This window comes from Podarcis gaigeae (genome assembly GCF_964106915.1).
Source record: "Podarcis gaigeae genome assembly, chromosome: 7".
Lineage (NCBI taxonomy): Eukaryota > Metazoa > Chordata > Lepidosauria > Squamata > Lacertidae > Podarcis > Podarcis gaigeae.
In genome coordinates, this window is record NC_139683.1 from 49,490,598 (window position 1) to 49,510,399 (window position 19,802).

At 39.7% G+C, this 19,802-nt stretch overlaps 1 protein-coding gene across 2 annotated transcripts in view; it reads right to left on the reverse strand.

The window, feature by feature from the left end:
* PIEZO2 (piezo type mechanosensitive ion channel component 2) overlaps nucleotides 1-19,802 on the reverse strand; it is a 211,957-nt gene that overhangs the window by 42,458 nt on the left and 149,697 nt on the right. The window contains exons 14-23 of one of the 2 annotated variants that reach the window (XM_083746717.1): nucleotides 17,771-17,894; nucleotides 15,895-16,166; nucleotides 13,951-14,099; nucleotides 11,590-11,763; nucleotides 10,980-11,021; nucleotides 3,452-3,792; nucleotides 2,623-2,783; nucleotides 1,664-1,840; nucleotides 653-769; nucleotides 273-473 (exon numbers count right to left, since the gene is read on the reverse strand). In XM_083746717.1, the coding sequence (XP_083602843.1) occupies nucleotides 273-473; nucleotides 653-769; nucleotides 1,664-1,840; nucleotides 2,623-2,783; nucleotides 3,452-3,792; nucleotides 10,980-11,021; nucleotides 11,590-11,763; nucleotides 13,951-14,099; nucleotides 15,895-16,166; nucleotides 17,771-17,894 (1,758 nt within the window). The remainder of the gene's footprint in view (nucleotides 1-272; nucleotides 474-652; nucleotides 770-1,663; nucleotides 1,841-2,622; nucleotides 2,784-3,451; nucleotides 3,793-10,979; nucleotides 11,022-11,589; nucleotides 11,764-13,950; nucleotides 14,100-15,894; nucleotides 16,167-17,770; nucleotides 17,895-19,802) is intronic. The other variant, XM_083746718.1, reaches the window with a different exon arrangement.

Below are 19,802 nucleotides of genomic sequence, written 5' to 3' on the forward strand. Positions count from 1 at the left end.
GATGTTGTTGAACTACAGCTACCATCATTCCCAGCAACCAGGACCAGTGGTCAAGGATGATGGGGGTTGTAGAATTGTATAGGCCTTTAATTGCATAGACCTTTAAAATACAAAGACAATTATTTTGTAGAGTAGGGCATTAATCCCTCAAATACAGAAACAAGTAATCCTTAAATACATAATTCCCTAAAACAGATAAATAAGTAATAAATAATATCAAGTTGGAGTCACCATAGGAAATCTTGTTTTAAACATGCTGGCACTAAATTTACCTCTAAACCAAACTTATAGAAGAAGTAGTTGACAAAGTACTTAAGACAACTAAGTACTCCATCATCTAAATGTAATCTGGTAACATCATGAAAAATTGTTTTCGTCTCAGGAGCTGTGAGATTGTTTCGACATCTGTAGTATTCCTGATGCCGGTAAATGGTTACTTCAAAGGCCAGAATTGCCAACATCAGCAGGTTATTCTGCAAGAGAAGGAAACCATATGAGCTACAAAGAATCAGCCAATATTCTTTTGAAAGCAAGCATACTGCAACTTGCAATATGCTCCCTAAAAACATTGACAACTCAGCGGCTGTACTGTCTGAAAATAATTTATTGAGACTGAAAATAAATTCAACAGGGAACAAGTAATAATAATTACCCTCAAATATACAAGAAGTGGATAAGACTTTCTCAATCCAACCCACTCAGTTGGATCAATGGGCTTTCTGTAAAGTAGTGATTCATTTATGTCTTCTAGAGGCTTAGTTGTATTAGGCTAAAATGAAAAAAGAGAGATAAATTTTAGTTTGACTTCTTCAAGGAGGATGCTTTGATTGAACAGAGCCAGGGACAGATCTTCTATGAAACTACCATGAAGCTTTAGCTTCAGGGCCCCTAATCCCAGAGGGGTGCCAGAAGCAACTTTAGTCCACATTGCTGAAAAAGTTAAGGTCCAGTAGACCCAACTTGAGTCACATGGCACAAATCATTCTACAATGCATCATGCATGTATATAACATTCCCATAATTTTCATCTCCCCCTCAGTAACTTGAAAACTATAAGACATAGGAAATTTTTATTCAAACCAGTGATAATCCAGTGCAGCAATTTTATTCAAAATCTGAGATGTAGTAGTTAATTTTTAAAAAATAAAAAGGTAGTGATATGTCATGGAACGACTCCACTGAGGAAGGTAACAGTGGTTATCCAGACCTCTTTGCTGGTTGTGAAGGGCCCCCAAAATGTAAGTTTGCCACTGAACAGAGCTGAGCAACCCAGGCACCTGAAAAAGGTTTCATCGTCAACTTTATAAAGCAACAGTAAGGCATCTGCCACTAATAGCTGAGACTGAAAAGAAGCAGACAAGAAGTAGCTCCATCAGTGCTAGGAGAGGTTTAACTGGGGCCTCTCCATGCTACAGGAAGCATCGGTGTCATCAAATATACATACAGCGAACAAATTGAATACTTGGCATGTGTCAATCAATGTGTGATTGATTCAGAAATTCACTGAGATATATCCTGATTTGGGGGGAATAACTTGACTAACTTCTCACGTGAGAAAGGGCCTGTCTCCATTCTTGTTGATCCACAATATCCACAAATTGCTAAATTATTTATTTTAAACAACTCTGTTTTACTTTTTAAATATTAGATAGCTACTACTTGCCATTGTACAGGTGACAGAAAACATTTCAGGGTTAATAGTTCCAAGCTGATACAACATTTTGCAGATGATAATTACACAGGTCCAAACAGTGCAGACACTGGATGCCAGTGGGCGGAACTGAGAATATGGCAAAGCAAAAGCCCAGGCAATCACAAACACATAGTTAAGGAGGGAAACCTGTAAGCACAAAATGAGAAAATATATTAATTACTTGACAACATTTTGAGAAGTTTTATTATGCTACCTTGTGCTAAAATATTCTGAAAAGGAATTCAAAGCATAAGGAAGCAGCAAAAGAGAGAGCATTGAAATGTTTAAGATAGCAGGAGAGTTAATTGGCTAAGAGTGGTAGTCTTGGAAGAATCAATAATTATAGGCAGGGGTTTAATGTGAAACAGTAGCATAAAGATAAAGATGAGAAAGGTGCGGAGAGCTTTCCAAAGTAAGGGCAAGCTACTTGTGCTGGATGTTGAAGGGAATGTTCCATGTGATCAGTGGTGTTTTGGGGTAAAAGCACAGCATTGCTAAGATGCAAGAAAGGAAAGCATTGGGAAAGGTGCAGTAGTCAAAGGGTGGCCATGGCAAGAGCACAAGACCAAGTTTGGGCTAAGATGATTAGGGGAAGGGGTGGATTTTTGCAATAGTATATTACAGTAGTTAAGCAATTTGGGTAGCTTGGTTTACTGAATCAGATAGAGCTGGGACAAACTGAATTTCAATTTGCATGCAAAACTTCAAAATATCAAATATAGTTTTGAAGTTTACATTTTGAAGTTTGAATGATGTTTCATGCGCACCTCTTAGGGACAAGCCTAGTGTTTTACATCATTTAGTGGACAGGAGGAATACACGTCTAATAAACCAACCAAACCAACATTTCAGAAATTCAAAAACATCATTGTTTTTGAATTCAGTTGCTACTGAAAGAGAAACTGATGACACATCCATTATTTACTTGCCTCTTTGACTGTGACCCAGATAATATATGATGAGACAATTTTGATAATGTGCAGTTCCAAAAGCCACCACACAAAAACTTGCAGTTTATGAAAGCATTCGAGAAATTTCAAGAAAAGTACGGTGAGGCGATCAATTACCAAATGCCATTTGTTTCTTAAATCTGCAAAGACAAGTCAAACATAATGAAACTTATTTTTGGCTTTGTGAACAGGGCTACTTTTATCTTCTGTTGGAAATATAAAGGGGGAGGCAATTTTTTCCTCTGAATGTAACTTTTCTTCCTCAGAATAAAACACTATTAAAACCAGCTATAATTCTTAATTAAGGGATAATGTGATTGAGATTCATTTGAAGTCATTCATAGATCCCCAAAGTGTCAATTTTTCCTGCCAAATATGTTTATTCCTAATTTTATGACAGAATGCAGTTGACATTCCTCAGAAACAGAATTCCAGAGCATAAGACAAGAAGAAGGTTTGAAGAGTTGCCATTCACTCCTGCAATGAAAAAGGCACTAGGAACCAAAGTATATTGAGCCAAGTTTTAACACAACTTAATCATGTTGGGATAACCTTTGGATCCTTACGGGTTGCTAATGTTGTTTTGTCTCCCTCTCAAGGTTTTTTTTTAAAAGACTTCTTGAGCACCTGCAAACGTCAGGGTGAACCCAAGTCTGCTTATTCCCCCCTATCCCCATTTGTATAGTCTGTGAGCATTGGAACACTTAAATAAGAAATAGAGGGAATGAATTACATGTATCCCAGATGAATCACCTTCAATCAATAGTAAAACAAAATAGACCAAGTTGAGACTCTCTCCACAGACTACCTGATATATCTTCTGTCTCCGATTCATCATCATCATCTTCTTCTTCCTCCTCCTCCACTTCCTCCTCTTCTTTTTCATGCCCTTCTTCCTTATCTCTTTTCTCCCTCCTTTCCATTATGCGTTGTTCTGGTTCTTGGAACATGTTTTCCTGCTCTTGGTACATTTTTTCTGGCCCTTGTAAAATGTTTTCTTGGTCTTGTAAAACGTTTTCCTGCTCATTTTTTTCCTGCTCTTGTAACACATTTTCCTGTTCTCGTAAAATGTTCTCCTGTTCCTTTCCAAAACTGGCATTTAAATTCATCATTGTGATATCAGGCAGGCTTCCATCTTGATGAACCAGCCTATTGGTAGATAAAGTAGGCATGTCAACAAACCAAGCAGTTGCAAGACAAGAAACAATCTTCTGATTTCATACAGCAAAACAAACAAGGAGCACATGAATAAATGGGTCAAACACTGTTTAGGAAACTCCACATGGTATCATACCATAGAAGCAATTATCTGTCACTTTGACGCTAATTATTTGCTTTAGTAATTAGTGATATTGCCACCTAAACTTGACATTTCCCCCGCAGAGGAAAAAATGGTCAAAGTTTAAGATGTAGAAGCATGAAATGACATGTTTTAACAGCAAGCATTTCATGACTTCACATGGGGACTTACTCATTTTGGCGGATTGGTAATTTTTTCTTGATGCTGCTCAAAGTAATTGAAACAGAAAGAAAAAAAGGAAATGAGAACAGAGGAGTTACAGAAGAAGGTCAGAGATAAAGATATCATGCCATATAACTCACTAGCATTCTCTTAATCCATCTGTGTCAGCCTTCAGATGCCAGGAGCATGCCATCCTGGCATTAAAAGAGTGCTTCTAACAAGATGGAAAGTGCTTACTACATTTTCAAAGAAACTTTTCATTCACCATTCTTACATTAGGCAAGCAAATTCTTTCAGATAAGTTACACTAGTCCGACTCTGAATATATTTACATATTTGTAAAAAACAAAAGCTGATGTAAAAAACAAAAGATTCAAATGGCAAGATTTTCCATTTGCAAGTAAGCAAGTCTGTTTATTCAGTTCAAAATTCAGGTAGCATACAATCTTGAACCAGCTCTTCACAACATCTCAGCTACACTTTCAAGAATTCTATGGTTAAAAATCAATATAAAGAGTTGAAAACAGGAAACACCAATTGAAGGTGTTTCTACTGATGTGGAAAATGGAAATGTTACTAGTAAGCTATAAAGTATTTTGGAGGTGCATTCTGGTAAACACTACTTATGATCAAATTTACCTTCTTCCCTAAGAAAATGGGATTGGCTGTCTAGTTTCACCATTACATAAAGGTAAGGAAAACATTTAAATTTTTTGTTAGTAATTATAGTAAACTTGCCATACAGATGACAGCCAATCGGTCCCTGATCCAAACCTCAGTTTGAAGCTATTTCAGTCAGGAAGGTGATGTTGTACTATTAGTTTCTCTTTCTAAAAGAAAGCTTGGGTGTCCTTTCAGCTCTAATACAGAGTCCTTTAGAGTTAAAGATATCCCTTGATATTTTACTCTGTTCCCTACATACCTTATGAAAGACTCAGGACAACTCAATGCCACAAATAAGTAAATGGGCTTAGGCAGCCAGGATCAGACAAATCCTTGGATATGATATATATTGGGGCGTCCAACTTCCAAGAGTCTGTGATCTACTCACAGTACTAAAAAACTGGCAGTGATCTACCCATTGTCAGAGTTGTTGAGATTTATTTAGGAAGCCAAAGTTGTCTTTCATTTTTGCAAAATTAGCATGTTGTTGAATATTTTCTTACTTATTTCAAAAATACCTAATCATTTAACCATTATATTTAAATGCTAATAGTAAAACATGAACAGTACAGTGGTACCTTGCAAGACGAATGCCTCGTAAGACGAAAAACTCGCAAGACAAAAGAGTTTTTATTTTTTTGAGTTGCTTCGCAAGACGAATTTCCCTATGGGCTTGCTTCGCAAGACGAAAACGTCTTGCAAGTTTGTTTCCTTTTTTGAGCCTTTTTTGAGGTTTTTGAAGACTTTGGTGATTTTTGAAGCTTTTCCAAAACTTCTTTTGCAGCCATTTGGTAAGTTAAACTTTTAAAACTTTTTTGGGGGTTTTTGGATTTTGGGTTGGAATCCGTGCTTCGCAAGACGAAAAATTCGCAAGATGAAAAAACTCGCAGAACGAATTAATTTCGTCTTGCGAGGTACCACTGTATACTTTAAATTTGCAACATAGCTATAAATGAACGCAAGATGCCTTTCAAATAATGAACTAGTGTAAGACTTGAATCAAGACATTAAATTTATCTCTATTTATGAATTTTATTCAGCTTGTCCACGTACATAAGATCATACAATGTATTCAGAATTTTAGTAATCATTCTCATAAAAGTCATTTTCTATGACAATTATTTTCAAGAGAGATAAATAATACCTGCTAAATATTATTCAGTGTGCCCCAGAGACTTTGGGAAGGATTCCCAAGGGTTCCTAGCTCAAAGGATGGGCCAGAAAGGTACTAAAAACGCCATTGCTCAGGTTTTCCATAGGCAAAACTGTGCATGAGTCTTCAGTTCTTAATGTTGAGCTGCTGCCTGCCTTTCTCCAACTGGACCTCCCTTCTCTGTAAGAATGGGTAGGGCCAGTAATGAAAAGACTGTCTGAAGGCAGAGAATGGGGTGCCATAGAAAGCCTATTATGAGCTGGGCCAGAATGTCATGAGTAGCTCATAATGGCTTGGTGACTTCTTTTCCCAATTCTAATTCCAAAAATTGGCATTGTCAATATTCTAAAGGTCACACTTTGATGTTACACAAAAGCAGTTGACTGATTTCTGTGCCACTTACTATCACATGTGCTCAGGATCCTAGAGAACAGCATGCTAACCACACTGCCTACTTAAGTAAATATTATGTAAATATCTTAATTTCAGAGGAACACCAACACACACACACACACACACACCAGAAAGCAGTGTAATTACTGAGCAAAAGCTGTTGCACTGATCTAGCAAGATGTAAAATACAAGTGCTAATGACCTGGATTTATCAAGAGCACTGTTGTCCAGACCACCAACAGTGGCTTGGACACTGACCCAGCAGGATAAGGGGTCTGCTGACTCAGTAGGACCACTCACAGAATCGCCAGATCTGGGCTGCGACACTGAGCTAGAGCCCAGCAACCAAGAAGCAATAGAATCAAAGACACACCAAATCTCCTGAGCTAGGAACTTCAGAGATAGCAGCACACTGATGAAGCAACATCCGTGTCTCTAAAGACCTCATATGTCCCATCTACCACCACCACCGGCAGTTTGCTTTGTATGAAATGATTGAGAAACAACAGAGTGCTAGGCTCCAAGGCAAAATCTTCGTCACATTAACAGTATCCAACAAGGAGGTAGACCTAAGTAAATTTAGTGAATACAAATTTAGTGAATACAAATAATTTAAGGGACTGTTTTACGTAGCTTGCTTACTGTCTGAAGTGTGGAATGCACTATTTTCTGTTGGAGCTAGTTAGGAGAGACTAGACTATCCTCCACCTTCTCAAAACCTTTCTTACCCTGTCTCATTTTCAGAGTCCTTTAAAATGTCTTTATAATTTTGTTGGCTGTGGGATTGAGCTTACCTTATCCTTGTGAGGTATCCGAGAGTGGTGTGTGTAATTTCCTTTCCATTAAACACTTCTCCAGTGCTCTGGAGCATCCCTGGCTGCCTGCATTTCCTGATCTGAAAAAGCACCATGGGAGGAGTTACCTTACAACACCTTCCCCTGAGCTTTAATTAAAGTGCGGGAAGCCGGGAAGGTTGGCTACCAAGTGCCCCTGGATTGGTGCGCTCACTGCCTTTGTTTTTAAGAGATGTCGTTTTGACCATTAAAACAAAAAACTACACCAAGCAAACACACATGCCATTTAAAAATTAACAATAAACAACTGTTAGGAGCACTGTCAGCAGCCCGCTCAGCTTCCCACACTTACAGGAAAGCCCAGTTGAGGACATCATGGTGTTTTTGAAGGAAACACAGGCACTTGGAAAAGCTGCAACCTGCCAGGGAGATGAATTGTAGAAAGAAAGGACACTCACATAATCCAGTGGCCATCTCAAAATTAAGGTAAGCAAAAACCCAGACCCAACCCATGAGCATTTCACCGAACCTCTCTCCTCTCTTGCTACATAATTTTTAAATGCAATTTATTTTCTCATTAATTGATGGTGGACAGTTTTTTTTTTAAAAAAAAAAAAAACCCTAGAGAAATTTTCAGCACTGAATCAGGTGAAGTCCACCTGTCTCAATTCAAAATGAACCAGGTCTTTCCAAACCTTTCTCAAGAATTCTCAATAAAATTCTGGATTTCCCCCTCCAAATCCCCCCAAAGTTTGGAAAACCCAACCTGGGAGATCTCCTTCACTGTCACTCATTTACTAGTTTCCCTCCTACCCCTTTTCCTAAAGTCAAAAGTTGTGGGGTGGGCTGGTAGAGAAGAGACAGCAGCTGCGTTTCCAAAAACCAAACCAAAACAGGGAATCTTCCCTCCTACAATAAATGATTCTGGAAATCCTTGACCCCTCCACTGTCGACAGGAAGTCTGTCAACTGCAGTTTCTTAATCACAGAAACTAAGGCAGGAGGCTTATAAAGTATTACATTTCCCAGAGTCAGCAAAGCAGACTCAAGCAATGCTTAGAAGTACTCACCATGCAGAGTGAGGAACTGCTTAGAAGATGCTGCCTTTGGTTCAGTTTGTGTGTGTTTATATATGTGTGTGTGAACATACACTTCCAAGATCTGACATCTGCAGGAACGACTAACAGACAGCCTAAACCCTTATCATCCTTTTTTCTTCAGCAACTTAGTGAGCATGTGAAAGTGTAGGAATGGAGGAGAGAAACTGGCATATGAAAATGCTGGTACCAAGTACAAATTCAAAGGAAGTCAGGTTCAGTTCATTAGAGATTTTACACTTCATATTTCATGATAACTGTCCCCTTCCTGCCTTCCACAATTCTTCAGTATTGCTAGGGTAAGCTTATCATAATGGTGTTGCTTTGATGCACTCTTGTAGCCAAGATATAACATCATTTTCTCTTGAATGCAACACATAAAATATTTGATGGAGTAAAGATGGTTTAAGAAAGCAGATGTTTAAAGAACTCCTCTTTGAATGGTTTTCTATCCTTGCATTTGCAATTTTATATATATGAGTTGTAACAGAGTTCTGAAGTATTAATAACTCATAATTATATGTCTTTCCCTTAGAAGTACAAGCTTCTCTTTCTTTTATCTCTGACCAATTATCATGATGAGAGATATTAAGAATACAGGCTGATATCCAAAGAGTAAAAAATGCCCCCAAAACGCTTCTCCTCTAAAGGGGAGGGGGTTTGCTAATTTTCCTTTTCAACAACAGTCTTTTCAGACACGTTGAATTCCACTTTGGAGGGTCCCTAACATTCAGGGCAGTGGGAGGGGGCCATGGGTTAGAGGTATTGCAATGGGAAGGAGGCATATAACTAAGCAAGGTAATTGGCAGGCAAAGAAGTTCCACCAAATCTGTACAATTACTATGCAAATTATAGAAGGGGGAAAACCTCCATCTGTTCTATATATGAGCCAAAACCATTAGCAATAAAAATGCTGTCCTAAAGTAGCTGTCAACATATGTTCAACTATTTTCAAGTTTTTAAATTCATGTCTGATTATGACATGGATATTAAAAGTATTTTATTCAAATATGAGCATCAGCCCACCATATTTTGCTCTATTGTTATACTGATATACATGCCAACATCAGAATCAATGTCACTTTTATTTAGAAGAGACTTGCGTCCATAACCAACAGGTTTTTTCCAGGTTCCTGAGATGCCATTGTATACAAAGGAACACCACTTCCTAACTCTCATACCCACACACGCCTGCTGCAACAAATTTACAAGGAACTTTGAAGATAAAGTCACTCGCTTTTGCTCCAATCTTTACACCTCAGTTGTTTGATGAGGTGTCTAGCACACCATCATGTCATATTGTTTGGGATTCATTATTATCATTGGGGTTTCAATGTGTGGACTAGACACATGCAGGAGTGCAACCAACTATCTGTTTTCTAGAACCTTGCCTACTGTTGCTTCCAAATGCTAGCTAGAGGGGGATGATTGGAGATTACAGCTAGTGCATAATGCACCTGCTGGATCACTGGCCAATAGACATGGGCAGTCATACAACACCTCAAGGTCCATTTCCCGAATTACCCCAAACAGGAACCATTCAGCATTAAACAAATTCCTAGAATCCCATACCAAACGTGATACTTCTCATTGCTTCTTTACATTGTATTAGGACAACTTAAAGCACTATGCTATTACTTTAAATAGTTATGGATTCCCCCAAAGAATTCTAAGAGCTGTAGTTTGTAAAGGGTGCTGAGAGTTATTAGGCTGCCTCTATTCTTTTCCTAGGGACGCGGGTGGCACTGAGGGTTAAACCACAGAGCCTAGGACTTGCCGATCAGTAGGTCAGCAGTTTGAATCCCTGCGACGGGGTGAGCTCCCATTGCTCGGTTCCTGCTCCTGCCAACCAAGCAGTTTGAAAGCACGTCAAAGTGCAAGTAGATAAATAGGTACCGCTCCGGCGGAAAGGTAAATGGCGTTTCCGTGGGCTGCTCTGGTTCGCCAGAAGCAGCTTAGTCATGCTGGCCACATGATCCAGAAGCTGTACACCGGCTCCCTCGGCCAATAAAGCGAGATGAGTGCCGCAACCCCAGAGTCGGTCACAACTGGACCTAATGGTCAGGGGTCCCTTTACTTTATTCTTTATTCTTCTCCTAGAGCTACAATTTCCAGAGCTGTCTGGGAAGAAGGATTGTTAAACTACTCTGGAAATTGTAGTCTTTGATAAAAGAGGAGTGTCTCATTTAATGTCTTGCTATCATTTACTGCTGCTGTAGTTTTCAAATCTACTTGTCCACCTCTCTCGTGTGTGGACAACTGGAGGAGAATGGTGGTTGGCAGTAGCACCTGCTGCAACAATGCTGGGGGTGGGGGATGCAGGGATAGAAACATGGGGAGCCAGGTTTACATTGGCCAGGAGCCCATCAACAGCACTTCTTCTAAGGGCTCACTGAAGTCTGGTGCCAACTGAGATGAGCAAAAGTGTGTACAAACACTACTGGGTGCTGATGAACTAGTTTACTCAGACAATTGTGTTTTACATGTCTAGATGCAAATAAAATTGATTGAATTTTTTTCCAACTTGGATAACATTTAAAGTGAATCATTGTATTCACAGCTTTTAAAAATGGGAGAACTCTCAGAGTTAGAACTCCACTGTGTTGACCAATAAGCTCTTTGTTCATTGGAAAAATTGAGCACTAGGATTGTTTTATTTGAGGTTAATATATAGCCTGATATTCCTCTCCGCCCCCGCCCTCGCTTCCGAGTGAAAATGTAAGCAAGCAAGTAAAAGAAACATTTTGTTAGGAAAGGAAAGATTGGAATACCCACCTATTTATTATTAGATAAACACGACCATTGACTTTGGCATGGCTTTGGTGAGAAAGATGAAAGCACAAGAATGCATGGGACGGCAGCAGGAAAATTAGTTAAGAGAAAGAAAGAGAAAAGAATAGTGTTAAACAGGAAAGAAGGAACATTGCTGTCTTACCAGAGGAAGAATATATTGCCAACAGTCCCAATGAAATAGTAAGATTATTGAAGGATTATTACAAAACATTCAGTAACAAACACTTGTCAGCATATAGGTTCCCATTGTACCACTAGACTTCCAGCTACTTGGATTAAAAGAGCCAACTTCCTTAACAATCCTGTTTGATGTCTCCCCACTCAATACCAAACGATAAAACATTATCTGAGTAGCATAACCAAACAGAAAAGATCTATAAAAAAGTATGTGAGTTGTGCTAACAGAAGTCTATAGAACACAAGATTTCTAAGCAGTCTATTACCCAATTTCTTGGTGACTGCAAGCCAGCTTAGCTTTCAAAATAAAGTTCATGCTTAGACATCAGAGCTATATAACCATATGGTGGTTGAGGAAGTAGAAGCTAAGAACCTGGTGACACTGAAAGAAATAACATTTCTCTGCTTGCTTTACCTGTAAATGGCACTATCCTGTTTGCTGATTATGGCTTTCAAATCCGTGAGTTCAAGGAAACGGTCATGGAAATAATGTAGGTGTAAGATGCACACTAACAAAAAGGAGGTTGGAATAAAGATGCGGGTAAACAACTCTGCTACAGAAAACTGCTTTAAGCCAAGATCTTCTAGTCTGAAATATAAAGCAATACAAGATACAGCTAAGTTAATGGTCAGGATGAATTTGACAATGTTTAACATTTGGCAGAAAGCACATTCTTAGCTGGTTGTAAAACAGAGCAGCTATAAAGACTATTTGGTGCAGTTTTGGGAATCATATAGTTCCACATACAACAGAAAACTAATAATATACATATCCACTGTATTGGTCTATGGCCAGAATAATTCATTCATTCATTCATTCATTCATTCATGCATGCATGCATGCATGCATTCATTCATATCTATTATAGAGACAAGAGGCTTGCAAAAAGAACTTTACTGTCTGGTTCTTAAAATGCATTATGCCAGTCGTTTTCAACCAGTGTGCCGTGGCACTCTGGGGCGCCTTGAATGATGGTCAGGGTGCTGCAGGCAACATTGGCCTCTGTCCCTCTTTCCTTCCCTCCCTCCTCTGATGCCCTCTCGCATCTTTGCCTCCCCTTTAGAGGCTTGCACAGCTGTTTATTGCAGCAGCCCTAGCTATGAGCTCTGCAGGTGAATTATGCCTCTGGGGCTGGCCAGGAGGTGCTGGGTGCCAGGAGCTGAGGTGGCCTTGGAGTAAGCAGGCAAGAGCATGAGAGGGCCCAGCCAGCCAGCCCACCAGCCCTTGCTGTTTGGAACAGACAAGTGGGAGGCTGGGCAGGCAGGCAGGTACCACGTTGGCCTTTCCTGTGCTTACTGTGTGCAAGGCCTGCCTGGGAGCTGAGTGCCCAGCACTGAAGGGGAGCCTTTCCACCATGCAGTTCTGGCAGTGCCTGTTGCTGCCACCCAAGGTAAGATGCTGGCCTCATGTTCACCTTCAGCTAGCCTCCTTTGGGCCACTAACACTGGGGGCACCCTCTTCCCAGGCCCCTGTGGGGCAGTGTGAGGAGGCACCTCTCTTTGGGCCAGAGGGGTAGTTCAGAGACCAGGAGCAGTGGCGGTGGCTGCCCAGAGGACTCCCACGGAGTGGGGAGAGGAGGCTGAGGAAACACTCCACAAGGGAGTATGTTCAAAAAGGGGTGAGGGGCTGCCGGCTCTGCAGGCAAGGGGTGACATAACTGGGCTCCTGCGCCCCACAGGGGTACCGCAGAAAGAATGTAGTTGGTCAAGGGAGCCGTGGACTCAAAAAGGTTGCAAACCTCTGCATTATGCAATCATGCATTCTAGCATTTTATTTTATTTTAAAAAAGAGTAAGTTGTAATACTGGAAAATCTAACTAATTTATCCAGACAATATGTATCTGCTAGAGCAGCCAGGTAAGTTTAAATAAAGTCATCTGGGTAGCTTACAACATCAAACATGGCATTTGGAATCACAGTGGCTACCTTTGAAGATCATGATAAGATTAAAACCATGGCTTACTGTGTCTGAGTGAAGTGCACCCACCCAGCCAGAATGTGAGGTTTGCTTAAAGAAACCATAAGCTAATAACTAACCTTGGCTTATCACTATCCCTATATTAAGCCAGGGATCATGGTTTGTTTCCTCCCAGTGCCGGCACATATGAAGTCTATTGTGCATGGTAATCTATTGTTTGTGTGTTACCATCATGTGGAAAGAAAGCTTGTCTTGAAATACAATACAGTGTAATGAATAAAATACAATCAGCCAGGAAGTTTAGCCCCACAACTGCAGCACTTTTAAAACGATCATCCATGAGCTACTCAAAATTAGGTAACAGTGATACAGCATTTTTTTTATGATGCAGAAAAATGAACAAAACTGTAGCCAATGGATGGTGAGAAAAAGAAAAGGGAGATAAAGCTAAGGAAAAATTAAATAAATATGGCTGAGAGGAAAACAAGCAGCCAACTTCACAAAGGAAACACTGTTCTTCCCAACTTTGACTCACGTGCATAACATGGGACTTCCCCACTTTTGGGCTAGGAATAGAATGATAGCCATATTTTTGTTTCCACATTGTACATAGTGGACACTGCTTAAGAGATCTTTAAAATATTAAGCAGTTAAGAAATGCTTTAAATTAAAATAAAATATAAAGCAAATATTGGTCTGCAGACATCTCATATGTGTGGTTGAACAGATAGCATGAATAAGAAAAATCCATCACCATCCAGTTTAACCCGCACTCATGGGACTTCTGGGCAGGACTGGCAACAATCCATAATGTATTTGTTAATAGAAGGTGAGACTACGTTAACAGAAAATACTCACTGTTTCTCATTCATCCCTGTCATGTTTTTCCACAACCCAGGAAATGATTTAAACTGATATGTGTAGATAAAAACAAGTACTAGCATCGTGTAAACCACCACTGACATCCAAAAATATTTCAAAATTCGCCGCCACCATTCATAGTGCACCTGGGAACCAGAAATTCATGTTGTAAAACAAATTGTTAGCTTTTTATAAATATAATTGCTTATATTCAACTCAATTTGGACATGGCGATTTCAATGGATTGTGGTTGGATTTCTTGTTTACTGAGGAGGTCGATAATACTGTTTGAAGGGCTGTGGTCTGCCTCTTGTTTGCCAGGCATATGAAGGCCTGTTAAGGCAATTGTGAACTGCAGCGATAAATATGACACTAAACTAGGGATAGGGAATACACTACAAATCTCATCAGCCCTAGTCAACATGGCCAGTGCTCAAAGGTAATGGAAGCTGTAGCCCAAATTCTGAAGGGTCATAATTAACTTTTCCTGCACTAAATGAAAACTGCCAAGACTGTGAAACAAGTTGCAATTTGTCTGGTCTTTAAAGTGGCATAGTTAATGCTCCCTGCATGCAGTAACCCTCCTGAACTCCACTATGCACCATTTTAATTGCTGTATAGGTGAGTAGAAAGGGGGGGGGGGGAGAGAAGCAAAACTTATTGATTAGAGTTCCCTTTTGCTTGACATGAAATTGGTTAGCATTTGGAGAAGATTATTTCCATGGGGGCATTCAGAATTATCTGCCCAGGAAGGCCCATCAAACCACTCCCTGTTCTTTCTAACCAAGAGGGGAAGAGCTTCTCTTGGCTATGGTTGGTGTTGCAGTCATCAATTTTATTTTATATATATATTCACAGAATTTTAATTTTTTATCTTTTAAGTTACTCTGATCTATTACCTTCTTTTAGTAGATAAGGAACTAGCAAGTTTATTAATTTTTTATATCCAGAAAAAAGAGATCTGAAGAACCATGACTATTTTTCAGTTACAACACTATGAGGTAGGGAAAAACTACAGCAGTAATCTAAGAAATCTGTCTCTATCCCATTGAAGGCTAAGCCTATACTAGAATATGTGAATGAGTGCATAGCTACAGTCTACCAAAAGTTCTTTATACAGAGTTTGTTAACAAACTTCATTGACTTTGTCAATAGGCTAGTTCTTCAGACATCACCTTCAGTAGGTGATGTCCCCCAGTTTATGTTAACAGCCGAGGACACTGTAAAGTAGACCCGATCTAGGCAATAAGGGGCATGGAGAACATCGTTCATAAAAGAGGAACTGGAGCTAAGCATTGCTAATAGGGGAGATTTGGCATAAGATATTGTCTGAGAGCTAAACAGATTGTATGCAAAGGGCTTGTTGCTGAACAACAATAAACCCCCTTGATTAGGACTCACATGTTTTTCTACTGAATTCTGTATTGTTTTGCTGACATTGCTACATAACCTCACTATTGCAGGAAAGCACGGAGAGTGGCATCACTCTGTAAAAACTGACTTTGATGTAAAATGATTAAGAGGGGCAGCTAATAAAGGGTCACATCTGTGCGGGGGGAGGGGGAGTATAAGAAGAAGTCTCTCATTGCCATCATGCCCAGGGAAATGTACAGGGGTCAGGAGAATGTATGAGGCAGCTTTCACTCAAATGGCCAGCAAACTGCAGAGCTGAAAGACTCTTGGTGGTTAGGAAATGTGTGCTTGCCATTGTCTTGTGCTGTACCCTTACTCTTAGAATCACAAAAACACTGAACAGATGGGTTAAATCCACAATAAAGAGTAATCCACACTATAGGACTTAAATTATTTCTAATCCAACCCTATTGCTTAGGACAAACAATTGCTGTTTTAAAAATATAGTAAGGGTAATTAAACATATACCCTGGTTACATTAATTAAAAAGTAACAAGCTGAAGAAAACCTACATTTTGTTTAACTTACCTGATATAGGACTACACAGAACAAGAAGAGCATCATGTAGATGATTTTGTACATGACAATTTTCCCTTCAAAGCTGACAAAAAAGAACATTCCTCCACAGACATAAATCCAGTATTTAATGAACATAGCCATCACCAGGTTTCCCAGGACCTTCATTACATCTTCTTCCTCCTCCTCTTCCTCCTCCACCTCCTCCTCCCCTCTTTCCTCCTCTCCCTCCAATTGCTCCACTTCCTCCTTTTGGGATTCTTCATCTTTTTGGGATTCCTCCTCTGTAAATACAAATACTTTTGCTTAGTTCATATTACATGGTCTTGCATTGTTGGTAAAAACAAGACTACTGTGGGCAGAGTGCAACTACACTGGGCAGGACATACAACACAGGAAAAGCTAAAGCAGGCAAGGGAGCAGAGAGAAACTACAGTGGTACCTCGGGTTACATACGCTTCAGGTTACAGACTCCACTAACCCAGAAATATTACCTCGGGTTAAGAACTTTGCTTCAGGTTGAGAACAGAAATCAGGCTCTGGCGGCGCAGTGGCAGCAGGAGGCCCCATTAGCTAAAGTGATGCTTCAGGTTAAGAACAGTTTCAGGTTAAGAACGGACCTCTGGAACGAATTAAGTACTTAACCTGAGGTACCACTGTACTCATATGAGGTGAGCTAATGTTAGGCTAGTACCTGCCAGCCTCCTTCTCATCCCATGGTAAAGGAGAGGATGAGTAGCAGCTTGGAAGTTACCAGGGGTAGTTTAGGGGAGCGCAACTGGTTCGCCCAGACTGAGCACTGCAGGGGGCTCCGCAACAATGATATAGAATGGAAGGCTTGTATTACTGGGATCTGATTCACATGATGTTTGAATTCCCTATATTTGCATTTTATGCCATGGAACCATTCACTGACCTTGTCTTAGCTTCAGTGCTAATCAACTGAAATTGAGTCACTGTTTTCTGGATACTGATGACTTTTAGTATAAGATGCATGTATATGGGATTTGACCTCTGTATGTGTGGCCTCACTTGAATCATCTGATCTACATATGAGTTGTGTAATTCAATGAAAACATGAACCCGTAGACTCATTTTTCATTTTCATATATAGCTAATATCTTCCATATCATTTGGTAAAATTTCATTATCTGGCAAAAGTTCTTCAAAATGGCATTTTACATACACTTGAGAAAAGGAACAGAAGCGCGACATGCAAAATGACCCAGAATTTCCCTAACTCTCACTGCTAAATTTCAGTTAAATTCCTCACTTAGTAAGGCAATGACCGTTTTATGCTTGTCCAATATGTGCACGACCACACACATGTGCATCACCACAACCTGGAAGTGGCCAGGAAAGGGGTAGGAGGAAGAGACATAACAGGGCAGAGCAGACTCATTTTCATAGTCCAGTCCTTCCCCTGCCCACACCCCAAATATTCTTAAGAGGGTCTCTTCTCCAGTCTTCAGAGAGTAGCTGGAAGTGGGGAGCCAGAAAAAGCTCCTCCTTTCCTTCTACTCTGCAGTTTTAATCTGAAATCTTAGGCGCAGTACTGCACCCAGAACTTAGAAACTGTTCACACTAATGAAATTCCATCACAAAATGTGCCTAGAATAATGGGAGTTTCGAACACTAAACGTAACCCCCGCGCAAAACAGTTGTTGCCTGCGTGTCCCATCTCGTTACTTCACACTGTCTTTTCCTCATTTGCCCTGTTTCACTTTTCTATCAGCCGAACTCCCCACACAATGTCATTTCCATCAAAGTCACTTTCTTTGGCCTTTGCTCCTTCTACTACTGCTTCACTTTCCTCTTTGTCACACTTTCTCACGTTGGTCCCTTTTGGGCTCACAGATTGCGTTCAGAATTTGCGTTCAGTATTTACCTTTTTCTTCACTCTCTTCTTCTTCAACTTTTACCTCTGATAAAACAGCTTCTTTTAACTGGAAAGCTTTCCGCTCAGTGAGATGTTGTCTGAGCAGTAGCCAAAATGTAATTGCAAAAAGAATCTGCAAGGAGAAATGGGGAGGAGGAGGAGAACAGAGGGGGAAAGTTAGAACACCTAATATGTTGTTTAATATTCATTATCTAATAGAATTACCTACGACATTGTACTTACGAGATGGACACACTCTGGTTGACATTGTAATTCAAGGATGGGGCAACAGTGCCTCTATAGATGTTTGATTACCGCTTCCATCATGCTATTCTATGCTGCTTGGGGATGATGGCACTTAAGAGTTTATGAATATATGGAGAGCCACAGGTTTCCATTCCCGCTGTTAATAATTTGTGAGAACTGGATGATATTGCTGAACATCTCCCAGACATTTGCCAACATAATCTGGCCCCCAAATGTCTCTAGAGCCATCTTGATGCTAAGACTGTGCTTTTATTTGGGGATGAATGGTAAAATGAGACAACTATATACCTTTCATTCCATTTTTAATCTGTCACAAATATAACTGTACACAAATTCCCTCCAAGAACTCTCCACCTGATTTGTGGGCAAAGAATTTGCGAGAACCATTAGCTTCTTTGTCATTTTATAAGGATTTGCTTTGTTGTTGTTTTGATGTTGCAACAACTATGTTGGTGGCCTGGCCACCATTGCGCACAAAGCTCTAGATCTAGTTTCATTTTACAGAATTTTCTCTAAGTATTCCCCACCATTTTTTGTACAATGGTCACTACATTTAGAGAAAATTTTGCAAAATTACCCCTTTTTCCATAAGAAATTTCAGCTCTACTCCAGTGACAAGACATGACCCATGGACACAAATGACTTTCAGTGAACAACTCCTTATTCAGTGCTGTTTGTGCCTTTTGGTTTCAGTTTGCCAGTCAACTGGGCATGGCTGCCTCTGGTGGAAGAAGAGAAACGTAGATAACTCTCCAGTCCTCTATTTTGCTTCTAATTTAGTTTCCTTTTCTTTATGAGAGGCAGAGGGGCAGAGAGACAGAGACAAAGAGGGCAGGATTGTGCTTGCTGATGGGTGCAAAACAGGTCCTCAACTTCTTCCAGTTATGTTGAGATACTTTTATATCCTTGATGTACTTCATATGATAACACAATCTTTATTTTCAGTGATTTGCAGGTTCTACTTATGGTTTTGATAACAAACTACACATCTATCCAGTGCCTGCACTCTCCCTCATGTTGTTGTTTTGTTGTTGTTATATGTTATGTTATGTTGTTACGTTGTGTTGTGTTGTTTGTTGTGTTGTGTTGTGTTGTGTTGTGTTGTGATGTGTTGTGATGTGATGATGTGATGTGATGTGATGTGATGTGATGATGTGGTGATGTGATGTGATGTTATGTTATGTTGTTATGTTATGTTGTTATGTTATGTTATGTTATGTTATGTTATGTTGTTATGTTATGTTTTATGTTATGTTGTTATGTTATGTTATGTTATGTTATGTTATGTTATGTTATGTTATGTTATGTTATGTTGTTATGTTATGTTATGTTATGTTGTGTCCTCTCCTTTGAGAATTGATTTGTAGTCAGTTTCCCTTAATCCCCTGTATTGTTGAGCCAGCAGCACTCTCATCTACTTAGGGAAAAGGTAGTGTTTTTAAAAAATTGTCGTTCCCTGAGTGTTTTGTGCCTTGCATAGTCAGTGAGAACCATACCACCCATGCCAAATTCCTACCCAACTTTGCCTTTAGAATGCTTTATCTTAATTCTTCACTGATTGTCAACAGTTTTTTTTTAAACATGTAGGATTATGTACTTGTAAGGTGGTTACAACGTTCACAGATTAATGTAGTTAAGCAGTATATAAACGTTAATAAAATAAAATAAAAATAGAATAGAATAGAGCATTGTGCAACCTCATCTTCAGAGGCTTGGGTGGTGCCTTCATGTATAAAGAGTAAGTGAAACAGCACTTTATTCTCCCTTCCCAAAG